General features: G+C 38.4%; 1 protein-coding gene across 5 annotated transcripts in view; it reads right to left on the bottom strand.

The window, feature by feature from the left end:
• CCSER1 (coiled-coil serine rich protein 1) overlaps positions 1 to 26707 on the bottom strand; it is a 684293-nt gene that overhangs the window by 401698 nt on the left and 255888 nt on the right. For all 5 annotated transcript variants that reach the window (XM_030492379.1, XM_030492381.1, XM_030492382.2 and 2 more), the window contains one exon: positions 17407 to 17617. In XM_030492379.1, coding sequence (XP_030348239.1) covers positions 17407 to 17617 — 211 coding nt within the window. The remainder of the gene's footprint in view (positions 1 to 17406; positions 17618 to 26707) is intronic.

Here is a 26707-nt window from a genome sequence, read left to right as displayed (position 1 = left end):
ATTTGTTTAAAGAAAAAAAAAAAAAAAAAAAATGGGGGGGAGGAAGAAAATGTTTAGCAGAAGAGCAGCTAAATGCAAATTCAAGTTCCCAGACTGACTTCATCTGTTTTGTGAAGGCCTGTACATCATGAGCAATCCACAATTGAGCTGCTATGTGTCGGACTCAAGTAGAAAACAGGAATTCAGGCATTCACAGCAAAAACTGTGCTAGTCATTATTTGATTGCTTATGCTGCAAAACAATGACATGAAGCAGACTACTATTTGAAATGGAGAAGAATGGCAGATTTCAGATTTGTTGTTTTCAGTGAAAATTAAGAAATCTTGGAATGAATCCACATAAAAATCAGCAAACTACACAAATTACAGTTTGTGTTGAGTTTACTTAAAAATTTAGCCTAGTTTTTCTTTATGTCATTGTTTTAATTTCAGCTTTGCCAATGATGGTGTGAAACTAAACACTGTGCTTCCATACAAGCAGCCTCTTCTCTGGGATCCAGCAGTACACAATGCCCTCTCTTAACTGCCAGGGTTACAAGCTATCAATGTGTTCTGCTGGGCAGAAACCTTACTAAGCAAAGCTGTGCTTTAAAACCTAACATAGGAAGAAAAACCCCACACCTTCTTTTAAGTTAATTCTCACAATCTCACTACCAACACCCCTCCTAACACAGAATAAATCCTGTATGATATATAAAGATTTTTTTTTTTCCCCCCTTATTCACTCCTCCTAAGACTTTATTTTTCCTTTAAAACAGGTGAGTCAACTTGTTACCATAGTGGTGATGAACAAGAAGAGCTCAAATAATGTCACAGGCCAAAGCATACTTAAAGGACAATTTAAGAATTACAGTTGACAGGATATGAACACTTTCCGTTACTGCTCAAAAAGCCATCTGGAATAGTGGCTACCCTAAGCCTTTGTCTCCTTGCTTTCTCTCGTGGTTGGAGCTCACTCTCTTACAACAAGAGACAGTATTAAGGCAAAAAACCCCCTAGTTCTTGATATGCTGAAGTGATAAAACTTTTAACACTAGAAGTAATTGGGGCAGCAGACCAGAGGCCCAGCCCTGACATGATGCAATGTTGCCTTGTCAAAAAAACAAAAAAACCCAAACAAACAAACAAAAATATTTAAGAAAGCTAAAAAGCTCAGTTCCTAGGTCTTCTTTCTGGAGTTCATGAAAAACGCTTGCGGAAGTGTCCGCACACAAACCACAGCAAGACCAGTAAGACAGATGATAAGTTCTAGAAACAAGAAATAAAGCATATTTGTTCTTAGAAACAAGGGAGAAGGTGTTAATCTTCGTGAAATAGGATTCTTGCAGCACTAGCAAAGTTACTGTCAGGATAAATTACTTGCTTCGGCAATACCAAACACAGAAGCAGACCTGTCAGGCTGGCAGACGAGTGCAAACAACCACCCTTTCAGTGAAGCATTTTTATTGTGCACACTTAGCTCATATTTCACGACTCTTCTATTCCTATTTTTGTGTCTTTGCTCCATGCCCTCTTGTTTGTGCAACTACATTCCAGATCAGGGCAAGAAATTGCAATTTAAGATTAAAACCAAGATAGATGCAATGATGGGGTTTTTTTTGGTGTGACTTCCACAGAATGCCTTCCTGAATGACACACACATGAATAGAGCTATCACCGCTGGTATTGCATTTCCCAAAAATAAGATATGAATGAAAAATTAGTTTATGGCTATATAAATTTTGATTATTCTGACACATTGAAGCAGCTCCAGAAGAACACGTTTCACTTCCCAGCATGCCAAAAAGGCTCATTTTTACCTTTACTACATAGAAAATGGAATGGAGTTCTAAATTTTAACCATGGCACAGACAAAACTAAATGACATTTTTGAAGATGAAATTCAGCACAAAGATAACATGCTCTTGAAGACTACCTATATATCTATATATAGCCTGGTCCTATTACACGAACAAATGTGAACAATACACTGGCTTTGAAGACCTGGGGTGATTCTGCCACCATACTACACGCTCAGGGTGCCTTCTTTCAGCCATGATGGAAACATATTTCATAAGACACTTACTCTGTCAAACTACCAAAATCTCAGTTCCTCCAAGTTTGCCTGAGGATACAACAGAAACTTGGCATTTGAGCAACTCATTTTTTTCTATCTTTAAATAATACTAAAAAATGCTTAAGACCCTCTACAGCACTCAGATGGAAATACTAATACAATAAGCTAATTATATATAATAAAGTGTAATACAATGTATATATGATTATCAAAATAAGAATGTATTCGATAATAAATATCAAAATAATGATAATATTATCAATGTTAATTCTAATACTAGTATACTATTGTATACTAATTCTTCCTAATTCTAGCCAATTAAGTTGCATGTAATGCAAGTCCTAAAGTGACTAGAATACCAGAAAATAATTTATCCAAATAATACTACCTAATTATATTTCCAGAAAAGCTAAGATATAAATAGTAAACAATTATATTTTAATCCAACTTCCCCAATAAATAGTCCAAGAAGCTGCCAAAATGTGCAATAACCATAAGATAAACAGAAAGATGCTAAAGTTGTGGGGAAAAAAAGCCAGTTATATGACTATATAAACAAGGCAACACTCGGATATTGTATTGTATGAGCAAACTACAGTAAATGGTAAAATATAGCCTACAGAACTGCAAGACAAAATACACTTATGAAATGTACTGACAAAGCATAATGGCACTCAATGAAAAAAGACACAACTAAGAAGGACCTTAAAAAAGCTAGGCGTGTCTGGCAGGTTAATAAATGGTTAGAAAGCTGGTGCCATAGTCAGGGGTTTGGCTATTTAGAACATGGGGCTCCATTTGGGAGGCCAGATCTACTGGAGGCTGGTGGAGCTGGTCTGACAAAGAAGGGGAAGAGCTGTTTTGGTAGGAGGCTTGCCAGGCTGGTCAGGAAAGCTTTAAACTAGATGTGTTGGGGGAGGGGAGCATTGATCCATCCCAACATTCCTGGTCAGTTGCCAGCACCTGTAATAAGTGCTTGGAGTGATGTAGAGATGTTCCAGCTGCCCCAGCCATTGAGTCGGCTTCATTTGGAGCTCGGCTAAGGTGCCTCTATACAAACGCCCGTAGTATGGGGAACAAGCAAGAGGAATTAGAGATGTGTGCAAGGCTACGGGAATATGATGTCATTGGTATCACAGAAACATGGTGGGATGGCTCCTATGACTGGAATGTCGGAATGGAAGGTTACGGGCTGTTTAGAAAAGACAGGCCAGGCAGACGGGGAGGGGGTGTTGCTATCTATGTCAGTGATAGGCTAGAGAGTATGGAACTCTGTCTGGTGTGAGAAGGTAACAGAGTGTTTGTGGGTCAGGATCAAAGGGAAAACAGCAACGGGGGACATTACAGTGGGGATCTGTTACAGGCCGCCTGATCAAGAGGACTCTGTGGATGAAGTGCTCTACAGACAGATAGGAGCAGCCTCACGCTCGCAGGCCCTGGTCCTCATGGGGGACTTCAACCATCCTGACATCTGTTGGAGGGACGGTACGGCCTGGCACAAGCAATCCAGGAGGTTCCTCGATTGTGTGGAAGACAACTTCCTCTTTCAAGCAGTAGAGGAGCCGACGAGGAGAGGTGCCATGCTGGACCTTGTGCTCACCAACAGGGAGGGACTGGTTGGAAATGTAACGCTCCAGGGCAGCCTTGGCTCTAGTGATCACGAGATGGTTGAGTTTGAGATCCTCAGGACAGTGAGAAGAGCGTGCAGCAAGCTCACTGCCCTGGACTTCAAGAAAGCAGACTTTGGCCTCTTCAGGAGCCTCCTTAGTAAGGTTTCATGGGATACAGTCCTAGAGGGCAGGGGGGCCCAAGACTGCTGGTCGGTATTCAAGGATCACCTGCTACATGCTCAAGAGTGTTGCATCCCGACTAGAAGAAAGTGCAGCAGGAGGGCCAGGAGACCTCCATTGATGGACAAGGAGCTGCTGAGGAAACTTAGAGGGAAAAAAGAAGCTTATAGAAGGTGGAAGCAAGGACAGGCGGCCTGGGAAGAATACAGGAACATTGCCCGAGAAGCTAGGGACCACGTTAGGAAAGCTAAGGCCCAGCTAGAATTAAGTTTGGCAAGGGATGTAAAAGATAACAGGAAAGGATTCTATAGATACGTAGCAAATAAAAGACAGGCTAGGGACAATGTAGGCCCTCTCCAGAAGCTATCAGGAGAACTGGCTACCATGGATTTGGAGAAGGCTGAGGTTCTTAATGACTTCTTTGCCTCAGTCTTCACCAGCAAATGCTCTGACCACACAACCCAAGTCTTGGAAAGCAAATGCAGGGACTGTGAAAATGAAGACCTTAGGCCCACTGTAGGAGAGGATCAGGTTTGAGACCATCTTAAGAACCTGAACGTGCACAAGTCCATGGGACCTGATGAAATCCATCCACGGGTCCTGAAGGAGCTGGCGAATGAAGTTGCTAAGCCACTGTCCATCATATTCGAAAAATCCTGGCAGTCAGGTGAAGTTCCCGATGACTGGAAGAAGGGTAATATAACCCCCATTTTCAAGAAGGGGAAGGTGGAAGACCCGGGGAACTACAGACCAGTCAGCCTCACCTCTGTGCCTGGCAAAATCTTGGAACAGTTTCTCCTGGAAAACATGCTAAGGCACATGAAAAACAACGAGGTGGTTGGTGACAGCCAACATGGCTTCACTAAGGGGAAATCCTGCCTGACCAATTTGGTGGCCTTCTATGATGGAGCCACGGAATTGATGGACAGCGGCAGAGCAGTTGACATCATCTACCTGGACTTGTGCAAAGCATTCGACACTGTCCCACATGACATCCTTGTCTCTAAATTGGAGAGACATCAATTTGATAGATGGACCACTCGGTGGATAAAAAACTGGCTCGATGGCCGCACGCAAAGAGTTGTGGTAAATGGCTCGATGTCCAGTTGGAAACCTGTAACGAGTGGTGTCCCTCAGGGATCGGTGTTGGGACCGGTCCTGTTCAACATCTTTGTCGGTGACATGGACAGTGGGATTGAGTGCGCCCTCAGCAATTTTGCCGATGACACCAAGCTGTGTGGTTCGGTTGATACGCTGGAGAGAAGGGATGCCATCCAGAGGGACCCTGACACGCTTGTGAGGTGGGCCGATGCCAACCTTATGAAGTTTAACCAAGGCAAGTGCAAGGTCCTACATCTGGGTCGGGGCAACCCCAGGCACTGCTACAGACTGGGCAGAGAAGAGATTCAGAGCAGCCCTGCAGAAAAGGACTTGGGGGTCTTGGTTGACGAGAAGCTTAACATGAGCCGGCAGTGTGCGCTTGCAGCCCAGAAAGCCAACCGTATCTTGGGCTGCATCAAAAGAAGCGTGACCAGCAGGTCGAAGGAGGTGATCCTGCCCCTCTACTCTGCTCTTGTGAGACCTCACTTGGAGTACTGCGTACAGTTCTGGTGTCCTCAACATAAAAAGGACATGGAGCTGTTGGAGCAAGTCCAGAGGAGGGCCACGAGGATGATAAGAGGGCTGGAGCACCTCCCATATGAAGACAGGCTGAGAAAGTTGGGGCTGTTCAGCCTGGAGAAGAGAAGGCTGCGTGGTGACCTCATAGCAGCCTTCCAGTACCTGAAGGGGGTCTATAAGGATGCTGGGGAGGGACTCTTCCTTAGGGACTGTAGTGGTAGGACAAGGGGTAATGGGTTCAAACTTAAACAGAGGAAGTTTAGATTAGATATAAGGAAGAAGTTCTTTACAGTGAGGGTGGTGAAGCACTGGAATGGGTTGCCCAGGGAGGTTGTGGATGCTCCATCACTGGCGGTGTTCAAGGCCAGGTTGGACAGAGCCTTGAGCCACATGGTTTAGGGCAAGGTGTCCCTGCCCATGGCAGGGGGGTTGGAACTAGATGATCTTAAGGTCCTTTCCAACCCTTACGATTCTATGATTCTATGATTCTAAGAAGGAGTCAATCACGAAGTCAAAATAAAGATATGAAAGTTCATATTCATTAGAAAAATCAGTTGTGAAAGAACAGTCCAATCACACACGTAATGATGCAGGGTACGAAAGATCAGTATCTAAACATCAGTCTAAGAAACACAGATTTTAAGAAGACTTTCTATTTGGAATCACATTACAGGTTTATAGTACGTTTTCAGGTTATAGCAGCAAATTCAATACCACCATCTGTGTAATTAGCCAGAGACTGGACTTATTTTAGGTACATCTGTAAGAACTATTTGCTCATGTGGATATTACAAAGCCAGATGTATCTTCCTAACTGATTTATTGTAAAAATATGTAAGTAATTTATAGCTATATACCCACATTTTACTCACAGACACGCACACACAATTGCAATGAAAAAAGGCAGTCTGTCACCACCAGAATGCAAATTATAATGACAACCACATACTAATAGAAACTACGAACACAAATTCATTTTGATGTCACTGTCTCATTCATTCAGGGAGTTATCCAAAGCTCACTAACATCAATGCAGAGATCTCCATTGCCTCAATGAGCTTTGAAAGAGATCTTTAATGAGAAAAAGAACTAATTATCATATACTTATGAAGTTGATTGATTTTACAAAGGTCATTATGATTAGCAGTATTTTTATCCTGGCTTATCTTAAACTTTACCTTGAGTGTTCAGTTGGCATACTCCAAAAGAACTAACAGCCTTTTAAATGTCAAAGTAGCCTACACAAAACAAGTACAAAGTTCTCCCTTCTGGTGGGGCAAATCAGGAAAGGTCCCAAAGGAGTGGGACCAAATAGTTGATAACTCTGATTTGCTGAGATGTTCAGTGGTTATTTTTAATCCATACATATAAAAATAAAACAAAAATATCTATAATCTAGAAAAGATTCTAGATTATTTTTAATCTATAAAAAAGTGGTTATTCTTTAATCTATAAAACATACAGACACACTAAACTGTCTCTCTCTACATGCACCATGTAGTCTTATTTTGAAAGCAATCATTACTCCATAGCAGTGAGAATGAGAAACTAAATATCGGATAGACTAGGCATAAAAATTTAAGAAACCATCTGATCCAAAGCTGCATAACAAAGCGTAAACAGAAAAAAAGTGGGGTTGGAGACTGGAGATCAGAAGAAAAGCTCATTCTTATACTAAAAGGACTAACAAACACCGCTTGCTTTCTCTGTGCGATTGCCAGAATAGCAGCAAAGGTCTACACGGGTGAGACAGGCTGACATGGCTGTACACTGGAGATTCAAGGATTTATTTCATCACTGATCTAAATTTATAATATAGTTTAAATCAAAAGTGAAGAACTATTTTTAGAAGAGATTTTGCATGGGATGGCAAGTAATGGAAACGTAGCCTTTCATTCTAGTTCTCTCTATCCTGGCTAAAAGAGGTAAGTTGTCAAATTGTATTCTTGCTTAGCTGCTTTATGACATGCTCAGTTTCCACTGAGGCAGCATCAGTTATTTCTGCACATATCTTTGTTCCTATCAAGATTATCTTCACACAGATTTGACATAAGAACTATTGATATAATGAAGAATTCTCTCTTTTAAGCTTGTAAATAAGGATGTTGCTTTTACCTGACAACTTCCCAAAATTATTTACTGAGTCCAGGAGTGAAAACAGAGGAAAGTTTTCAATTTAAATTAAAATTAAATTAAAAAAAAAAATCCTAGGCATGAGCTAACTTTGCGTTTTGAATCCATGAGCTCTTAATCATATGGACAATTACTGTCTCTGTAAGGGAAATTCACCGTGGATGCGAAAACCAAAGGAGAAATTAAGACAAATAGAGCAGCTTTCTGAGAAGGCACCAAGTACCAGCTGGATTAAAAGGACCTACGTTATTTCACACCCAGCTGAGGCTCTGACCAAAGGCAGAGAACTGCTGTATTTATATTAGTTAGTTATATGAAGAAGAGATATACAGATCATTGGACATAAGCAATATTTCTTTACATAAACCACTTGTCCATAAAAAATACATGTGTCTACCAACCGGCTCTGGACAATTACAAAACCAGGTGTAGGATATGTCCATAATGTGTGATTTCTAAATCCTTTTCAAAAAAACCCATTTCCTCTTCTGAAGAAAACACACATCATGAATTTAAGTGGACCCAGACTGCACAAAATCAGCACCATTATTTTGGCAAAAATAATGAATTTATGTAAGCATGCTATATCAAAAGTTATCTTCTCTTCTACTAGGAAAATGATCAGCACTGTTCTGATACTGGGCTGCAAATTAATGGCATGCATTGTGCAGAGAAAAATTAAATAAATCTGCAGCACAGAGCTGTGCCAAAATCCGTGCTGTGAACAGTGAGAATTTCTCCTGTGACTACACTAGCACTTGTTTCATAAATTCTGGCTGATTATGGGTAAAGGATAATTAATTGATTAAATTTAAATCCTGCCAAATCATGTATATGATCATATACAAACATTGAAATGGGTAACTATATCCACGGTTGGCACTCTGCTACCTGAATACTAGACGTACATTCTTACCTATTACATTTTTACTCTCCTTGTTCAGCCGGTTATGGCAACAGTTGCATATCATCAGTTTTACTGCTTTATCTATCTAAACCTATCTATTTAACTGCTTTATCTTTATCTAACCAGATTATTTTTCTGTTATTTTTCTGTGTCAGAAAATCTCGGAAACCTATCATGAAGAAGAAAAAGTCTTAATATAGCAGGAATACAGGACTGTGAAACTTCAGACGTTGAGAAATTGGTTTTTTAATCTACTGGACTTTAAGGCAGTGGCACCAGGTATAAACCTTATACTAAATGCTCCTTCATAAGTTACAAAACTATTTGACGAGTTGGTATTTTCATATCTAAAACCCCAGTAAATTTGCAGGAAATTCAATTGCCGTGCAGCTTTGGTGTTGTGCACTCATCTTGATCCCACTCCTATTTCCAATTGCTTTTTGTTAAAAGAACTGGATAACTCATTGCAAAATTTGTTAGATCTGGCAGTATTGTTTGTTTTCTTATCACAAACTCTTCCATCTACCTTCTGCACTAAATGTGTCATTTAGCTCAAAATTACTCATGAGCTCTAACAACTGACTATAATCAATTCCTTCTACAGACTTGTACAGACATTCTGGATTTCTTCCATTGCTTGCTCATTATTTTGCAATACAATTTTCAGTATTTGCAGATTTATCAGAAAATGTAATTGGTGTGATGAGCTCCACAGCCAAGGAGCGTCAGGTGGGACTTAGCTGACTGACCTGCAGCAACTGATCAAAACCATGGAAGTACTAAATGGGAAAATGGTTCCAGTTTTGTAGCTGTTATAATTTTATGGTCTTCAGGCACAAATTAATTGTAGCCAATTGCACAAAACTGCTGATGTTGAGACATTACACATTAATTGCTATTTTTAATGCTTCTCTGCAAAGTGCTGTTAAGACTTGGATGTTGAGGAGGCTGGGGCAGCATGCTATGCAAACCTGTGCTGACCTGGAGCATGCCACACTGTTTGTCGTGGTTTGAGCCCAGCCGGTAACTCAGAACCACACAGCTGCTCGCTCACTCCCCCCCTTTCTCCCCCCGCTCCCGGAGGGATGGGGAGGAGAATCGGAAGAATGTTAACTCCCACGGGTTGAGATAAGAGCAGTCCCGCAACTAAGGTATAACACAAAACCACTACTGCTACCACCAGTGATAATAATGATTAGTGAAATAACAAGGGGAGAGGATACAATTGCTCACCACCCGCCGACCGATACCCAGCCCGACCCCAGCAGTGATCTGGGCCTTCCGGGTAACTCCCCCCGGTTTATATACTGGGCATGACGTGCTGTGGTATGGAATACCCCTTTGGCTAGTTTGGGTCAGGTGTCCTGTCTCTGCTTCCTCCCGGCTTCCCCTCCTCCCTGGCAAAGCATGAGACTGAGAAAGTCCTTGGTTGGAATAAACATTACTTAGCAACAACTAAAAACATCGGTGTTATCAGTGTTGTTCCCAGGCCGAAAGTTAAAAAACACAGCACTGCACCAGCTACTAAGAAGGAGAAAAATGACTGCTATAGCTGAACCCAGGACACTGTTGTATGAAAACATTTCATTCAGGCAACCACAGGAGATGTAAGAAAGAAGCTAATCACTTGGCTTCTGGATACATGAAGTAGACATGTAGATCAATACTACATGTGGAAGGATGGTGTTTCATGTTGATCTGGTTTCAATAAGGCTGCAGTACATAGACATATGTAGTCTACAAAAATTAAGCCATCAGAACAAACAGAACATAAATGGAGAAGAGAAATATTTCATTTTTTTAGCATTAAAAAATAAGCGTATTAATTTGAGACTGATAATTTCAAAGTGTGGCTCAAAAATACTCTGAATGTGGCCTGCAAAGAACTTCATTGTGAGTGCAGTCAGTGACATGACCTGACAACTGAGTCGGATCTTTTCATATCTTTCTGTTGAGCTTAGTGTGACTTCTCAAGACCCCAGAGCTGTGTGCCAGTCCCAGCCCGTAACCTCACACTTGTTAAATACTCATGGAATGTTAGCAAATGAACACATTCTCAGGAGCACCTGCTGTAAAGTATGAAGATCCTGTAGAGCAAAGGAATCCAGCGTTTGTTTTTTCCTATTAAACACCTAATAATGAATAATCTTAGAATAAAATATCTTCGCTGCCAAAGAGAACCGCTGATTATATCCACTGTCTCCCAATATTCTCTGTTAAACTGAGATATTCTACTAGAAAATACACAAGCAGTGTGACAATAGGGTGTTCTGCTCTCTCTTTGCAAGCAGCTGGGCAAGGGCATACCAGTGTGTATTTCCAAGCGAAAAAGAAATTCAATTCAATAAAGTTAAATACTATTACTAAACCTAGTACATTTTTATTATTAATTATTTAAATTTATGGGTGTCAACACACCATGAAATGAAGGAATTACCAATTTCTAGCACGAATTACTTGATAAAAGGGACTGCGTTAAATGCAGAGTTGTTGAATAAATCAGTAATGCTACAGTGGTTAATTAAAAAGTTACCTAAAGGAAGAAAACGTGCAGTATTTTACAGTGTATTAAACTTGCAATTGCTTCCTAAGTGGCTAACAGACAATATTAGTAAACACAATACATTTCATAGTGGACTACTGAAAATGCTGTAACATCTTTAAAAAACATAGTTTAAAGCCAATTCCATATTGCTGAGCAATCAGGCTACAAAATACAGCAAACAACATGTAGCTTTCTCTTAGTACTTTCCATTAGTAGATTGCAAGTACAGCATAAAAGAAGACTCTGTAATTATGCATATTTTACTGATGAGGTGAAAGATGCATGGGGAGAAGTAATGTAGCCAGTGATATCTGACAGACTAATTGCAGACAGAGTGGTCTCACTTTGTCCCCCAAGTCTCAGGCAACTCTCATGGCCACTGTCATTTTTTCGAGTGTAATCTAAAAACACTGTATTGGACACATTAAGTTTTAATGACAGCCACAGAGAGCTGCAATTTCCCACAGTAAAATAAATGATTAATTAGTAAAACACAGTATGCAATACATGCCCAGAATGACTTATCCCTATTGCTAATTGTAGTAATTAGCTTCAATTTCTAAATCCACAGCCTGCATGGTGTTTTGCAGAGCTGTGAAAGCAGCATGGCCATGCACTGAATAATTTATGTTCTAAATTACACAAACATATAGGCAACGTATCTTAATTGTCTAGATCAGCAACCAGTAAGGTCACTTCTAATAGCCTCATAAAAATATCTGAAAGTAGACTTATGTAGTTGATAACCTATATATTTCATAAAGAATACAGGGGAAATGTGACCTGTAGAAATAAGCCTGAATGTGGATAAGATTTTGTTTTTACTGGGACATTCAGCTCAATATCTAAAGTTTGAACAAAACCCCATTACACCACTGACTAAATGGATTCCTTCCCAAAATAGCTGTATTTTTTCCACTACGTTTATTTCAGCATAAAGACTCTTTTTTTTTGCCAGGCACAATACCAAAACCATGCAAGTTTTCCTCATATGTCTCTGCCTAAAGTGTTCTACCAATGATTTCCACAAAGGCAAAGCCCTTAAATGTTCTCTCAATTAGCCAGCCTGCAACACTGCCTCGGTAAGCTATAACTCAAACCATAAAATGTTAATGGATGGAAATAATTTCAGTCTCATCTGGAAGAGTACAGGAAAGTCCATATATTGTTTGGGAAAGAGGCATTATATATTCATTATTGTTGATAGCAATAAGTGAGGAAGAAGCTACAGTCTAATTTTTAGAAGCTCATTGACTATATGCAATCAATTAGTGGCCAGAAACGTAATAAAATGTACAAAGCACAGCACGGCATATAGGAGAGGAAAGATGACACAGATTCTGAGTTTAAGACTGGCTCAAAGCAGAAAGGCCTGTCTGAAGTCGGACAGTGATGAATTCACTTCTTAGGAGAGGGCAAACCTACCCTCAGCCAACTCACTCCCCATTTTATTTTCCTTTTCTTGTTTGTTTTTTGTTTGTTTGTTTTTGAATGAGAGGAGTTATTACTGAGAAAAAGGTCAACACCAAGTAGACTTTGAGAAAAAAAAAAACAAAAACCAACCAGTTCAATAAACGTAAGCAAGATGGAGCGAAAAGGAAGACCAAGAACTACTTGTAAATCACAGACAGGCTACACGACAGCTTGTATTGTCTTATATGGTGAAGTGGCTTTTATCAAGCTGCCTGTGCTGCTAACCTCTGGTAATGCTTTTTCATGAAACTTTGCAGCCCCCAAGTCTTGATTACTCCATTTATTGCACATTTGTTTGTTAGGAATGGAACATCCAACAGAAAAAGCTGCCAAATAGAGTGAGACATACTTTCTGGATTGATTTCTAGTGGATCGCTGAGTTTCCTCACGTGCCAGGGTCCTCCAGGCTCTCTTCATCTTTGTTCAATGAGATTCTCAAAACATTAGGGAACAATCTGCCTTATGAGACTGGCATAGCCAAAGCTATAAAGAATTATTAGTAAACATTTTCAAGGCTTTTTCACTGAAAGTGAAATGGTAATTAATTCTCTTAATTGAACGATCATTCATTAGTCTTTTACTAAATACATTACCTAATAACATTCTCAATCTTGCAAGTTACTGCCATGTTTTTAATTTCCCTTTTCCCGATAAGACTAATAACAAGCTAAACTCACAACTATATAACTCTGCAGCACAGTACAGAATATATTGTATGCAGTTTTTCCATTTAGACTGTTCCATTACAAGCAACTGCAACAACAAAAAGAAGTATATTTTACTAGCTACTATTAAATTTTGGCAGATCATAATTAAATTATTCCTTAGAAGCAGTGCTCAGTGCTTAAATAGAAGGATTATCCCAGGCACTGCTACAGGTTGGGCGAAGAAGAGATTCAGAGCAGCCCTGTGGAGAAGGACTTGGGGGTGTTGGTTGATGAGAAGCTGAACATGAGCCAGCAGTGCACGCTTGCAGCCCAGAAAGCCAACCATATCCTGGGCTGCATCAAAAGAAGCGTGACCAGCAGGTCAAAGGAGGCGATCCTGCCCCTCTACTCTGCTCCTGTGAGACCTCACTTGGAGTACTGCGTACAGTTCTGATGTCCTCAACATAAAAAGGACATGGAGCTGCTGGAGCAAGTCCAGAGGAGGGCCACAAGGATGATCAGGGGGCTGGAGCACCTCCTGTATGAAGACAGGCTGAGAAAGTTGGGGCTGTTCAGCCTGGAGAAGAGAAGGCTGTGTGGAGACCTCATAGCAGCCTTCCAGTACCTGAAGGGGGCCTACAAGGATGCTGGGGAGGGACTCTTCCTTAGGGATGGTAGTGGTAGGACAAGGGGTAATGGGTTCAAACTTAAACAGAGGAAGTTTAGATTAGATATAAGGAAGAAGTTCTTTACAGTGAGGGTGGTGAAGCACTGGAATGGATTGCCCAGGGAGGTTGTGGATGCTCCATCCCTGGCGGTGTTCAAGGCCAGGTTGGACAGAGCCTTGGACCACATGATTCAGTGCAAGGTGTCCCTGCCCATGGCAGGGGGGTTGGAACTAGATGATCTTAAGGTCCTTTCCAACCCTTACTATTCTATGATTCTATGATTATATTGAATAACAGGGCTAATATTTTAACTCAATTAACATGTTATTTTTCAATAAAGAGGTGTAGACAACTGTAATTTCTTCTTCTACGGGTAACATCAGCTATAAAACAGAAATACCGCAGCTTTTTTCCTGATAATTCAGGTGTAATTTTTCCCCATGTAGACGGTATGCTTTGCATATTTTTAAACTGTGCGAAAACATGCGACATGTTATTTTAATAAATATTTTATACTGTTATAGCCAAACAATATTTCACTTCTATACCATATAAGCCTGCCAGAGCCTACGTTCCACTACATCAAAAAAATGTGAGAATTGCATGGTAAGGAAAATGGGTTTCTTTTATGTCTTTTAATTCAGTACTGTTGTGAGTTTGATTTATAATATTGATTTGGGCGGAAGTGATTTTTGGATGCAGAAATCACATCTAGTTACAATGGAAGTAGGGTACCTTCTCCATGGAAACTGTCTGCCAAATATGCTCAGATGACTTATTTATCAGACTCTTCAACACAATAGATCAATTTGATGGAATTATATTTTCTTGGAATCTTTGCTAATAATTTAAAAGTGACATAAATGTATCAAAGTCTGAGTTTCTAAAGATAATCAAGTTGTGTCATTCCAATATAAATTTGTAATATATTTCAAGGTCATCTTCTCTTTGGTTGTTCAAACTAGCTACTTATGGTCTTTTAAATCATATTCTGGTTTTGGAATAATTCCTAATATTTTCATGTGGTTTAAAGAATATATTGTTTGCGAATATTTTGTTGTTACTGCTCTTTCACTTTCCTGCAATTACACCATGGCTGCTGCCCACTGTACAGTGGATGGGTTTGTTAACTCCTTATGGAGGTATGAAAATCGTGTAGTTTAACATGACCTTGAAAAAAAATTTTTTGTTTCAAGAATGAGTATGTGTACTTATATCAGTAGAACTGGGAGATTGCACGACATGTCAGCTATTTCTCAGATAGGACTACTAAAAAGTATACTCCCATATTGTTTTACGGCATTCTACGTATCTTTGCAATTCCTGATATTATACAAGTCACTCACTAAAAAACAAAATACAAATAACTCGAGGTAGCAAAAGTTTTCAATAATCAGATTGGTCATTTCATTCTAGCCATGTAAGTTTTGTTTAGCTGTATACTAGAACAATGTGTACTACTACTAGAATATTCCATCTCAAAGGTGCCAAAAAACAGGGAAGTAAATAACAGCACATATATATGTGCATTGCATATAACATCCACCTGTAGAATTAAAAAAAGTCCATTTTGATTTCACGAGGAAGGCAAGGCAAGAAGAAAAGTAAAGGACAGAATCACACTGCGTTACAGTCAGATGGGGAGATGGAAATTACATGGTACAAAGGAACAAGTAAGTAAATGAATGATTAAGATGAAAAAATAAAATAAATATAAGTTACATAAGGATGTATTAGTAACTGGACATGAAATTCCAGTGAGTGGCATGAAATACCTTATGTTCCTTTTGTGGAGATCACCAGGTAAATGTTTTTCAAGGCAAAGTACTATAAGGTACAACATATCTCCACATAAAAAAAAATCACAGTATATTCTTACACAAGCTTATGGTAAGTTAAAAACAACATTATTATGCTTACCATCATGGTAAGAAAGAACTTTTCTGCTCAAAACATAGAATTTTTCACACTAGAAGCAACAGAGCATGCTCTCAATGCAGCTCAATGTTACAACTGCTATGTCATGTAATATTATAATTCTTATTATTCTTATAATTCTTATTATTCTTATTATAATTCTTATTATTTATTTCATATATAATAAGGTTACAAATCCTTTTCAGCAGAAAAGCAGCTTTATATGCACTCTATATTCTGACATTGCATAAGCAGGAACTGATGATGATTTCAATTTCAGTTTCAGCAAAACAGAAGTCCATTAAGAAGCCCAACAGCATACATAAACCTGCTAGTGAACTGAAGGAAACTGGAAGGCATGAGGCTTGCCATAGAGCAAAAAACATGCTATTTAAGAGGACTAATGGATAAATATTAAGGCTAAAACTTTGACAAACCTTGTCAGACAGGACAACAACTGGTTGAATTTATATACAGATGATTAAAAAGGGAGCATTAAAAAAAGAAAAAAACCCCAAACAAATGTCCTAGGAGACCAAACAACAACAACAACAAAAAAAAAAAAAAACAAAGCACAAAAACAAACAAACAAAAAAAAAAACCAACCCACAAAGTTTCATTTAAGTGACAAGCACTTCATCATACCAGGAAGTTGCAACAAGGGAAATTCTGATTATATCTTAGGCAAAAAAATTACAACGATGTAGTCAAATATTGGAAGTGCTACCCAGAGATGATGCAGAAACCCTACTAAGGTACCAAAAACTCAAGTAGACAAGGCCTTCAGTAACCTGTTCTAAGATGACTTTGCTTTGAGTAGAGGGGCTGGACCTCAAGTGGCCTCCCTAAACCTACATTATTCTGTAATCCTATGAACCATATAGCTTAAAAAAAAAAATAAAAATCTTGTAGATCTCAAAGACAGACAAAGCACATAGCAGTTCACTAACACGAGAATGAAAGCTTGTAAAAAAAATGTCAAAGCTCCACAGCTGGGAAGTGTTAAAAAAAACCCACAACCTAAACCAACCCAACCCAATAATAAGTTTATTTCTTCTAAAATACTAAGGGGAACTGGATGCAAAATAAAATTTTCAAAGCAACACCTGCAGCCCATGAGGGAAGCAGGAGAACACAGCAGGACAGGACTAGTCAAGACTCCTGAAATTGTTAGAATGGCCTAAGAAATCCTATTTCAACAGTCATTTACAAACTCAGGCTGGTAACCTTTAAGTTTAGTACTGCAACATAAAAGAACATTTTTTTTCTTTGCATCTCTCCTCTGAACTAATTGCATATGACTTCATACTGATTAACAACTGTAGTGAGAAAAATGAAAAGTTCTAAAATACTAAAGGTAACCAACACAATTTATTTTGATCTAGTACTTCTCCTCCATCCTCTTTTTGCTAAAAGCTAAAGAGAAGCTTCATACTCAGCACACCAAGATGGTGGTTATCAGTTAAATTCTGTTGTAGTATAAGCTTTCTTACCTCCACCATGTTGAGGTACTAATATTTATACTTCTGCACCAATTCCATATATTCAAGCCATATTAAGACATCAAGTCGATAAACTTTTCTGACCCTTTTCTGCCGCTTAGCTCATTAATGCTGAAAGCTATTAATTTAACAAATGACTGGGTGATTACCTCTTGAAGTACCCTCTTCATTTTCAGAAGCAACGTCTTTACAGCTGTGCAATCTTGCAGCATCAATCTGAAGGGCAAAGATTCAATGCCTCCACCCTCTTCCAGACCAGTAAAAGGCCGCTCCACAGATGGGCTGCCAGCCAGCTGGCTAACACGAGGATACCTGGCTTCTCCTTGGTCTACCTCCTTCGACAGCTTCAGAGATAGGTTCCTTACAAGAGAAAACACAAAGATCAACACTGAAATATGAAAACTAACTTAATTTTTGGCTTTCAGTTCTTCTGAGTTTAAAAACACATTACACTTCACTTTTTGAGCCTGATGGCATGAATGGCCTTTAAAATGTACATGCGGCCATATGGTGTTAGCAATAAAATATTCATTTATAAACATACCATTTTCTACAGGAATGAAAACCATGCTCTATCTCACACCCTTAAAAAAGCCATTTTCTTAAAACAAAATATCCTATGGGCAAAACTGCTGTAGGTATATTTTATTTCAGTTCAGTTTTATAAAACAAAACCAAAACCAAAAACTCTCTTGTGTACTTTCAAAAGCTAAACCACGTTCTTCCATATGCTTTGACTTAGAACTCACAAGAAAAAGAAAACCACCAAAGAAATACTCCTTCTGGGCTAGCCCAGTGACATAAGATGAACACACTCTTCTATAAAATGGAATTTGAAAAGTAATCAATCTGTACTCACTGAAGTTTAGTTACCATTGAAACTGCTTAAGCAGAACATGAAGCAAAACAACATTAAGTTGTGGTTAAGAATCCTTAAAGACAACAGAGAGATTCAAAAAAAATTTGATGGACTTTGGAGGTAACAGAATACCATTATATTAATGCATATATACCATCTTCCTTTAATATCAGAGCAAGATATCTATAAAACTTTGCCACGCTCAAGCAAGTCCAGTGAAGACCAACAAGAAGCTGAGAGGCCTGGAGTGCATGTTAAATGAGGAGAGGCTGAGAGGCAATTTTGCTCAGTCTTCAAAAGAGAATGCAAAGGGAATCTCATTGCTGACCAGAGCAATGTCCCCACTGGGAGGATGCAGAGATGATGGAGCTAGGTTATCCTTAGGAATGCACAGCAATAGAATGAAAGGCAATGGACAGAAGCTGGAATATGCGAAATTGTGAACAGATGGAAGAACATTATTTATTTATTTTTTTTATTTATTATTGGTAAAACAGGAACAGGACACCCATCCTTGTAGGATGTAGGACACCCATCCTTGGAGATATTCACAACATGATGGGGCAAGCCTCTGAGTAACCTGTTCTAATTGGATTTGCTTTGGGCAAGGGCTTGGAACAGAAACCTGCAGAGGTCCCTTCCCACCCGTGTGCATCTATGTTCTAGAGGTCATAGATTCAATCAGACAAAATCAGCCAAAACTTTAATCGTAGAAAAATAATATAAATAGAGATTACTTGTCATTTTGGTGGAACAAAATGTGACTAAGTACACTATAATGACTTCTGCAGCTTTAAAGCATGCACAACCTTAATGTTGCACCTATTTTCTCATTGACAAACAGGGAAAAAGGACAAATCTGAATGGAGAATAAATCTGAGAATGTGATAGCACTTTGCAATAGTAGTATGCTAATTACTGCTAAATTACAAGTGTTGTAACAGCAATGCGTGACACCCATATTCATAATAAATTAATTCACTAAAATTAAAGATGTTAGCATAAGTGGTGAAGAAAGTGACAATTATTATTCAATTAATGTATAGTTCCAATTTTCTGTTCCATTTGAATTTTCATGCAACACAAACCTCATCCTGAATTTTATGCATGGCCATATTTTGGCAGGACAAAGAATATTTTTCCACAGGACATTTTCCTGTGGATACACATACAAAAAGGGATTAATGTGATCTCTCCAGACAAACAATTCCCAAGGCATACTAACAAATTAGAAATGAGGCTACAAGAATTATCTTTTATAGATTGTTCATTTTTATATTTTGCAAGCTATGTTATGTGCACCAGGACAACATGTTAGACAAAAGAATGCACCACAAAGATCATGGCTATGAACAGATGGCTCATGATTGCCAAAGGAACTAAAAATTTTCTAATCCAGGCTTTTCAAGACTCTCATAAAACAATGAAATTAGTAATTTAATTTAAACAATTTAATTGTTTAAATATATTGAAACAACTTTCAATATATTTAATATATTGAGTAGAATATTTTGCATCCTTCAAAATAATAATGTGAGGTGGATGATAAAGATGCTTTAGACTGAAGGATATGAAGCCACTGCTGACTCATAGCCTTTATTAAAGTCGCCTCAGGTATAGATCATGCAAAGAGAAAACAACTTTTAACTGAAATTTTATAACGCAGGCCACTTTTAGGAATTTATTAAAAAAGGTATATTCAAACTATTGGAATCTACACTTAAGTAAGATTTATGTAGCCTGAAAGGCACTTTATTTAAATTAACATGAAACAACAAGGTCCTCTTTATTCCTGCTCAATGCCTGCAGGCTGGGAGACAAATTATTCCTTAGAATATGCCACATGTTCACTTTCCAAGTCCCTGCAAAGTTTCATTTTCCTCATGCTCCTGAACAGGCATCCTGGCACTGAGAAAGGACATTATCAGGGAGAAGAACCTGGTATCAACAGCAATACCCTACTGCCTCAGTGACAATGAAACAAGAAGTAGTCTTGGAGAACTACCATCCTCTCTTACATGAAAGAGGTACAGTGTTTACATATAAGCTATACATTCACTGGAAACACAGCAAAACTGAATTTCAACTTCAGACAATACTTTCAATTACTTCAGCAGGCTTTATGTCAATATCACACTGCTCAATGTACAAAATTACCATCTTTTCAAATACAGAACCTTGTATTAAAGTATAAAAAGCACCATAATAACATATTGCCACTCACGGTCATAAGAGTTTAAAATCTAACTCAATTGCTACTGAAAAACGGTGATGCAGAGTTGGTATATAATGAGCATTCAGATCATGTAGTACCTCTGAACTAGCTGAATAGAATTTAACTAATCTGTGACAGAAAATCTCTTCATTGTCTGGTACAAATCCTTCTACTCACAGCAGAGAAAAGCTCATTTTAAATTCATTCCAGCACTGATATTTCATCAAGTTCATTATTAACAACGTCCAGGTGGTCTATTACAGTATTATTACGGTAATCCACTGCAATTCATCTCAAAGCAGCAGTAGAGATTTAGCAAGGGGGGAAAAAAGAATTCTTACTAAAATTACACGTCTCCCCTTAGTAATAAAATGCCTCTTTACCTCTGAATTTGGAGAAGGGGCTAGTTCATCAACTGGTAGTGCAGGAGCTCCTTACAGATGACCAACCCCACCTACCTTCCAAAGATGTGTTCACTGTAATAAAAACATTTCAGAAGCAAATGTTATCTGTGACAAACTTCTGAAACTGCAGATAAAAAGCCTCAAAATATCTATATTAATTCTATAATATTATCAACGTAAAATATTGCAGAAAAGTAATTTGGTCAGTTTTAAATATATGGCTCCTGTTTGAGCTCTAAATTTGCCTGACATACACACATGCTTAGACTATGTCCCTACTTTAATGTCCCTACTGAAAATGTCCCTGGGCACTGGAATTCAGTCAGTGTTAAAGCGCTTCTAAAAATGTTGTGAGGCAACCTAGCTATCACTCTTTCAAATGACTCCCTGGCATGGTTCAGTTGTCAGCATAGGCAAGTTGGATGGAACTGCTCCATTCTGGAGGATCTGTCACTGGTGCAAATGTGCACTACAGAACCATCTCACGTGGATGTCACCGCATTCTCTAAGCATGGCTATGGAGCCACAAAGCTCCAAGCTTGAGACGTGAAACCCACCCAGACACCTAGGCAAGAGAAGAGCCAGCCTATTTCAAAGTAAGGTCTAAAATGAACTGGGGAAGCAGTGGCAAAGCACAGCTGAGAAAAAGCTACTCTTAATTTTCTGCCAGGTATTACAGGCTTCACTTCCCAGATAACAAGTGGCTCTCATATTCTGTTTGATGAAGATCAGACAACGCCTTATAACACACTTAAAACTCTGCCCAGTCCTCTAGATCAATGTCATAAGGAAACAGGGTAATTCAAGTCACTCAAGTGATGTCAACATAAAGCCCTTGGAATACTTACTAATCAGCTGCATGCTACATCTAAGGGGACCACAAATGACAAAAGAGAAAAGCAATCTTAGTGTCAGTAAAAATTACTGCCAGCATAAGGTCTGAAAATCCACAGAAAATTTGTTACAAATTTGTAAATATTAAATAGGGTGAAAACCTGTGCAATTTGATGGTACTTTGAGCTTGCTGGCTTGTTTCCTTTATATGTGGACATATCCACTGAACACCATGAATGTATTTCTTCATTTCTAATGAATACAAAAATCAGAAGCTACACTATCCACATTTAGCAAAATAGTAGTGCCATTAAGAGTTCTATTTCAAAAGCAATCTTTACTGAAATGGAGGTGTAGCATTACAACAATCAATCATTGACCTTTAGCGTTTTAATAGCCTCCATAAATTCAATGCAACTGCATGTTACCTAACTGAGGAAGAAACACCATTGTGCAGCTCCTTTCAAAGTTTCTTTCCCTTAAGAAGGCAGAACAAGAACAAAGCATCTTTGAAGTTTTTTACTGGGGGAAAAAAAATAATATATATGTATAAAATTTTATACCTATATTATTATATAGATATACAAAAAAGAAAAAAGAACCAAAGATTTGCAACTTGAGCTAGTTTGAGTTATTCTTCCTTTCTTACTGATCCTCACATCAATGATTTGAAGAGCTTATGGTAATTTGAACTTAGTTACACAAAGATCCCCAGATTATGTGGAGTTTAATCTTCTTAGTTTTCATCAGCAGTGCTCAAGACATTGCTATAGCAGAATTAGCCTAACCTAATACAATTGGTCCCACAGAGTCTGCACTTCTTGATACCAGCTTAACAGAAGAGAATCCACATAACACTGTAGGCATCAGGAAGGCTCTGCAAGCAGAGCAAAATACCCCAGCCTCTATGGGAAAAGCTGAACTCTTTCTTCCCTGAGGTCTTATCTTCTAAAGCGTGGTTTTAGAAAAAGCCTTAAATCCCTTATTTTCAGTGTTTGAGTGTGCAACTGTATGTGTACATATTCATACATAAATCGCCATGTGTATATACAGACATATGTATTTTTACATCTGTGTAGTTATAAAATTCATATACACACTCCTATATAAGCACATATACACTTGATCTTCATAAGTATTTCAGAAAAAAACCCCACATTTTATTTGTTCATAACTTCGCCCACCAGGAAACACATGTCCTTCTGCACTAGAAAAATGTCATTCAGGTTATGTCCTGAAATCCTTTTCCGTACAAATCTAGACAGCCTTCAATCCACGCTTTTCCCATCCAGAATTTTATTTTTTCTTACCAACAGCAAATAGATGAAAGGGATCCTCTTTTAGAAAAATCACTAATTACTATTTTGAGAAAGGTCCCTCAGTGGGACTATATAAGACACATAAGAGCAATTACTTCTGATTTTTAGAGAAAAATCTGCCTACCTCAAACACTTCCAAAATTCAGTTCAAAGCACTCTGTGGCTTTCTTACAATGATGTATGTTACAGTCAAACCCTACAGTCATCCCAGACTGAATAATAATCTCCAAGTAATCTCTTACTAATCCCACTTAGTAAGAGACATGGTCTATCCCAAACAGTTTACAACTGAAATATATGGACACATTTGGGAAAAAAAGAAAGGCGTTCCCCCATATTTAGCACGACTGAGGCAATGACTTTTAAAAGCCTGTTCCTAAATATTCCAAAGGGTATATCAAATAATGTACTGCTAGGTGCCTAAATATTCTCAAGCTCTGTTCAATGAGGATAAAAATTGCCAAACTCCTCAGTTCTGAAAATGCAGCCTTTGCAATACTGAAAAGTTAAAAAGGTAACCAGAACATAAGCACTTGGCTAATTACCCATATTAGCATTCTTTGGCATCACAATGTACATCCCTCTCTGTCTTACACAATTTCTTAACATTACTTCTGTTCTAACAGAGAATAATTCAGAAGTTCTAAGAGTGACATCTCAGAATATTAAATTGCACCATGTTATAAGGTACATAGTGTTTGACATTTTACAGCTTTTAGAACTATGTATCATTTATTGCCACTCTGATGCTATGATTTTCCAAGGTCAGCCTTCAGAAGAATGATGTTCGCTATCTGTCACTAGCAAACTATGCACCCACACACAAATGTGCACACAAACTCTAATGGCTAGTGCTGCTGTAAGTTAAGAAACTGCCAGCCTTTTCCATTATAACCCCTTTTCTTTTAAAGGTTTATATCACAGCCATAAAGATTTCCTTTGGGCTAGAACCTGGTGATCTTGAAATATGGAATCAAACCTAAAAAAAAAAAAAAAAAAAAAATAAGGCCCTCTATTTTCAGCTGCTGGAAAAGTACAGCTGAAGGCATGTCAAACTTTTATTTCGTTTCTCTAAATTCTACACGAGTCAAGAGCTCGAGCACACAAAAACACAACACTTGAGATTTCAGTCCTTTTCTTCCTCCTGGGATCTATTAGAAAAATTTAAATGTGGTGCAAATAAGATAATGTAACACCATACAGGAATCAGATAACATCCAAAAAAGTAGCTACTTGAATAAGCCTCAGCCATCTTCCAATTTCAAGCACTCATAGTGCAGTAGGAAATAAAGCATTATGGACAAAGCAGGAAAAGCAAATGAGGCTGTCTTGGCACTGAGAGTTTGGTAGAGAATTTGAGTCTTTTTAACTTAACTTTAACAGATACATACACATCAATTATCATCCTATAGGTTATAATACTATAGTCATACATATTCCTCCACTAGCAAAAATGCACATGCTTACAGGATTAGATGGCAGCTAAATGCTGGGGATTAGAAGAAAGAGGACTAAAATATCAGCAAAGCTGAGCAGTTAAGAGTTAAGGAATGCCTGTACAATAATTATGTAGTTAAAACTCTGTTGCGTTCAGAAAATTCCAACTAGTAATCCTAAAATTTATTATTAGCTCTGTACATTTTCACACAATGAAATATTTAATCAGTAACATAATATAATCACTGAAATAATCAGTAATTACAAACACAGCTTTCTGAATGAAGACAACATTCAATACTCTATAATGGAATCAACATAATGGACCTTCCTTTTGGTGAAAGTGTATGATTAAACAAATGTATCCCTTCTCATTGCCCTCTAACAGTTTAAGAATAATGAATAGGAAAGACTTGTGTTTAAATTCAGAGGATACCTTCCATCTACTTTATGTAGGGAATTTGATTAATATCTCAGGAAGAAACTGCAACTTTAAAACCCATCCTATTTCATTATCACATAAAATAGTTGGAACCTAATGTTATTGTTAGAAGAGCTTTTATGTTAAATTCTCTTTTATGACCAAAAAATGAAAGCATGTAATGGATCCAAGGACATAATTTATAAAGAAATCCAGAATATGCATGCTATTATATATCCATTCCTAAAAGACAGCAATACGCTAGAGGTTTGGGGTTTTTTTAATGCTTAAATTTAATTCTTCTCAAGGTTTTTAAAAAACATTATGGAATTAATCTTTTGCAAAAATTTCCAACTCCACTTACAAACATATGAACAGCCACAGTGACTTCAAAAGTCTGCTTTAAAGAAAAGTAACAAAACAACACAAATGTAGCATCAATGCTAATTAAATACACTAGTTATTTAGTGAAGTTTGCTGACAAACAGCTTCATGCTATTCCTGGCACAGCAGCTGCAAATAGTGTGTGTTCATGCTAGCTGAGTAGTGGATGTGCATACATACATTTGTTTCATATTATCACGAAGACTCATAGAACATCTTGTGTTGGAAGGGACCCATGGGGATCACTGAGTCCAACTCCTGACTCCACAAAAGACAACCTAAAAGTTAAACCATATATCTAGAGAAGTTGTTGAACTTATAAGAAAGAGCAGTGTTTTCAAGCAAGAAGTGAAAAAGAAATCTTGTTCGGTCCATTCACTGATGTGAAACCTGTTGTTTCATGATTAACAGTTCTGGACAGACTTAGACACAAAATAAGACATATTTTTCCCACAGTTAAATAATATACACCTGCTGGGCTCCAGCCAAAACTGATCGTAAATGAAGTGTATAGAACAGAAGAAAAAAACTTCCTTTTAGAGTAACTTCATAAAAGCTACTGTGGCAGTTTGCTTCTCCCCCACCCCCTTTTCTGCTCAAGCAATAGCCAGTGGTGGTCGTGATGGCTGCATCTGGCCTATGCTGGACTCTGGGAAGACAGCTAAGAACACACTAGTTAAGGGCCACAAATCTTACTCAAGAGCTGAGGGTCATAAGTCTTGCTCAACAGCTGAAGGCTAGTTGAGCATACACCAACCCAAAATACAGCTGGTATGCAAATATGACTATGAGTCAACCATCTTACTCCACAAATAGGGGCCAGCCCAGGGCCGGCTCAGCTCTCCTGCATGGCAGTGGCTGAACACCAGGGTCTCCCCATGAGTAGGGACACCTCTCAAGGTTATTCCCCAAGGTTAGGAAAATCCTTATTGTATCAGATACTATGTAAGTGATTAACAGTATGCTCAACTTTGAAGCTAAGTGATATTAAGACATAAACCATGGACTAAGTCTGGATCCAGCCACACCTAGACTCCTCTCTAAGGAAGAGTTTAGAAAGCAAGGGGGTCCTTTCTGGAACTCATGACTCAGTGTGAGGGTCTCCCTGTCAGTTTTCGATATGCAGTAAATACTCAAGTATACCTTGTCATTTAATCTTGTTACACTACTGTCACATTTACCATTAAAATTTTTTAAATCGCTGGTTTATATCAATAAATATATTACTACTTCTCTCTTACGAGTGAAGTGTATCACTTCATCCGCAACAACTGCCCAAGAACTGTAGCTCTAACACTTTAAGCTAAACTGTTAGCTGGATCTTGTCTATGAAGAGTACCAGGTACCCACGTCAAATAAATAGCTCATATCCAGATGTATGTTGCCTTGAAATGAACATAAGAGACTGAGAGCTTCCATGCACGAAGAAACCTCATGAACAACTCACCTTCCTTCCAGAGGCTCAAAGCCTCCACTTCTCCCCCGAACACTGCACAGGTCAATGCATCAACTTACAAAAACTGCCACTGGCATAAACAGAGGCCAATAACTTACTAAGAACAAATTCCTAAGTATAC

Source organism: Strigops habroptila, chromosome 7 (assembly GCF_004027225.2).
Source record: "Strigops habroptila isolate Jane chromosome 7, bStrHab1.2.pri, whole genome shotgun sequence".
NCBI lineage: Eukaryota > Metazoa > Chordata > Aves > Psittaciformes > Psittacidae > Strigops > Strigops habroptila.
This window is presented reverse-complemented; position numbering and strand designations above follow the sequence as displayed.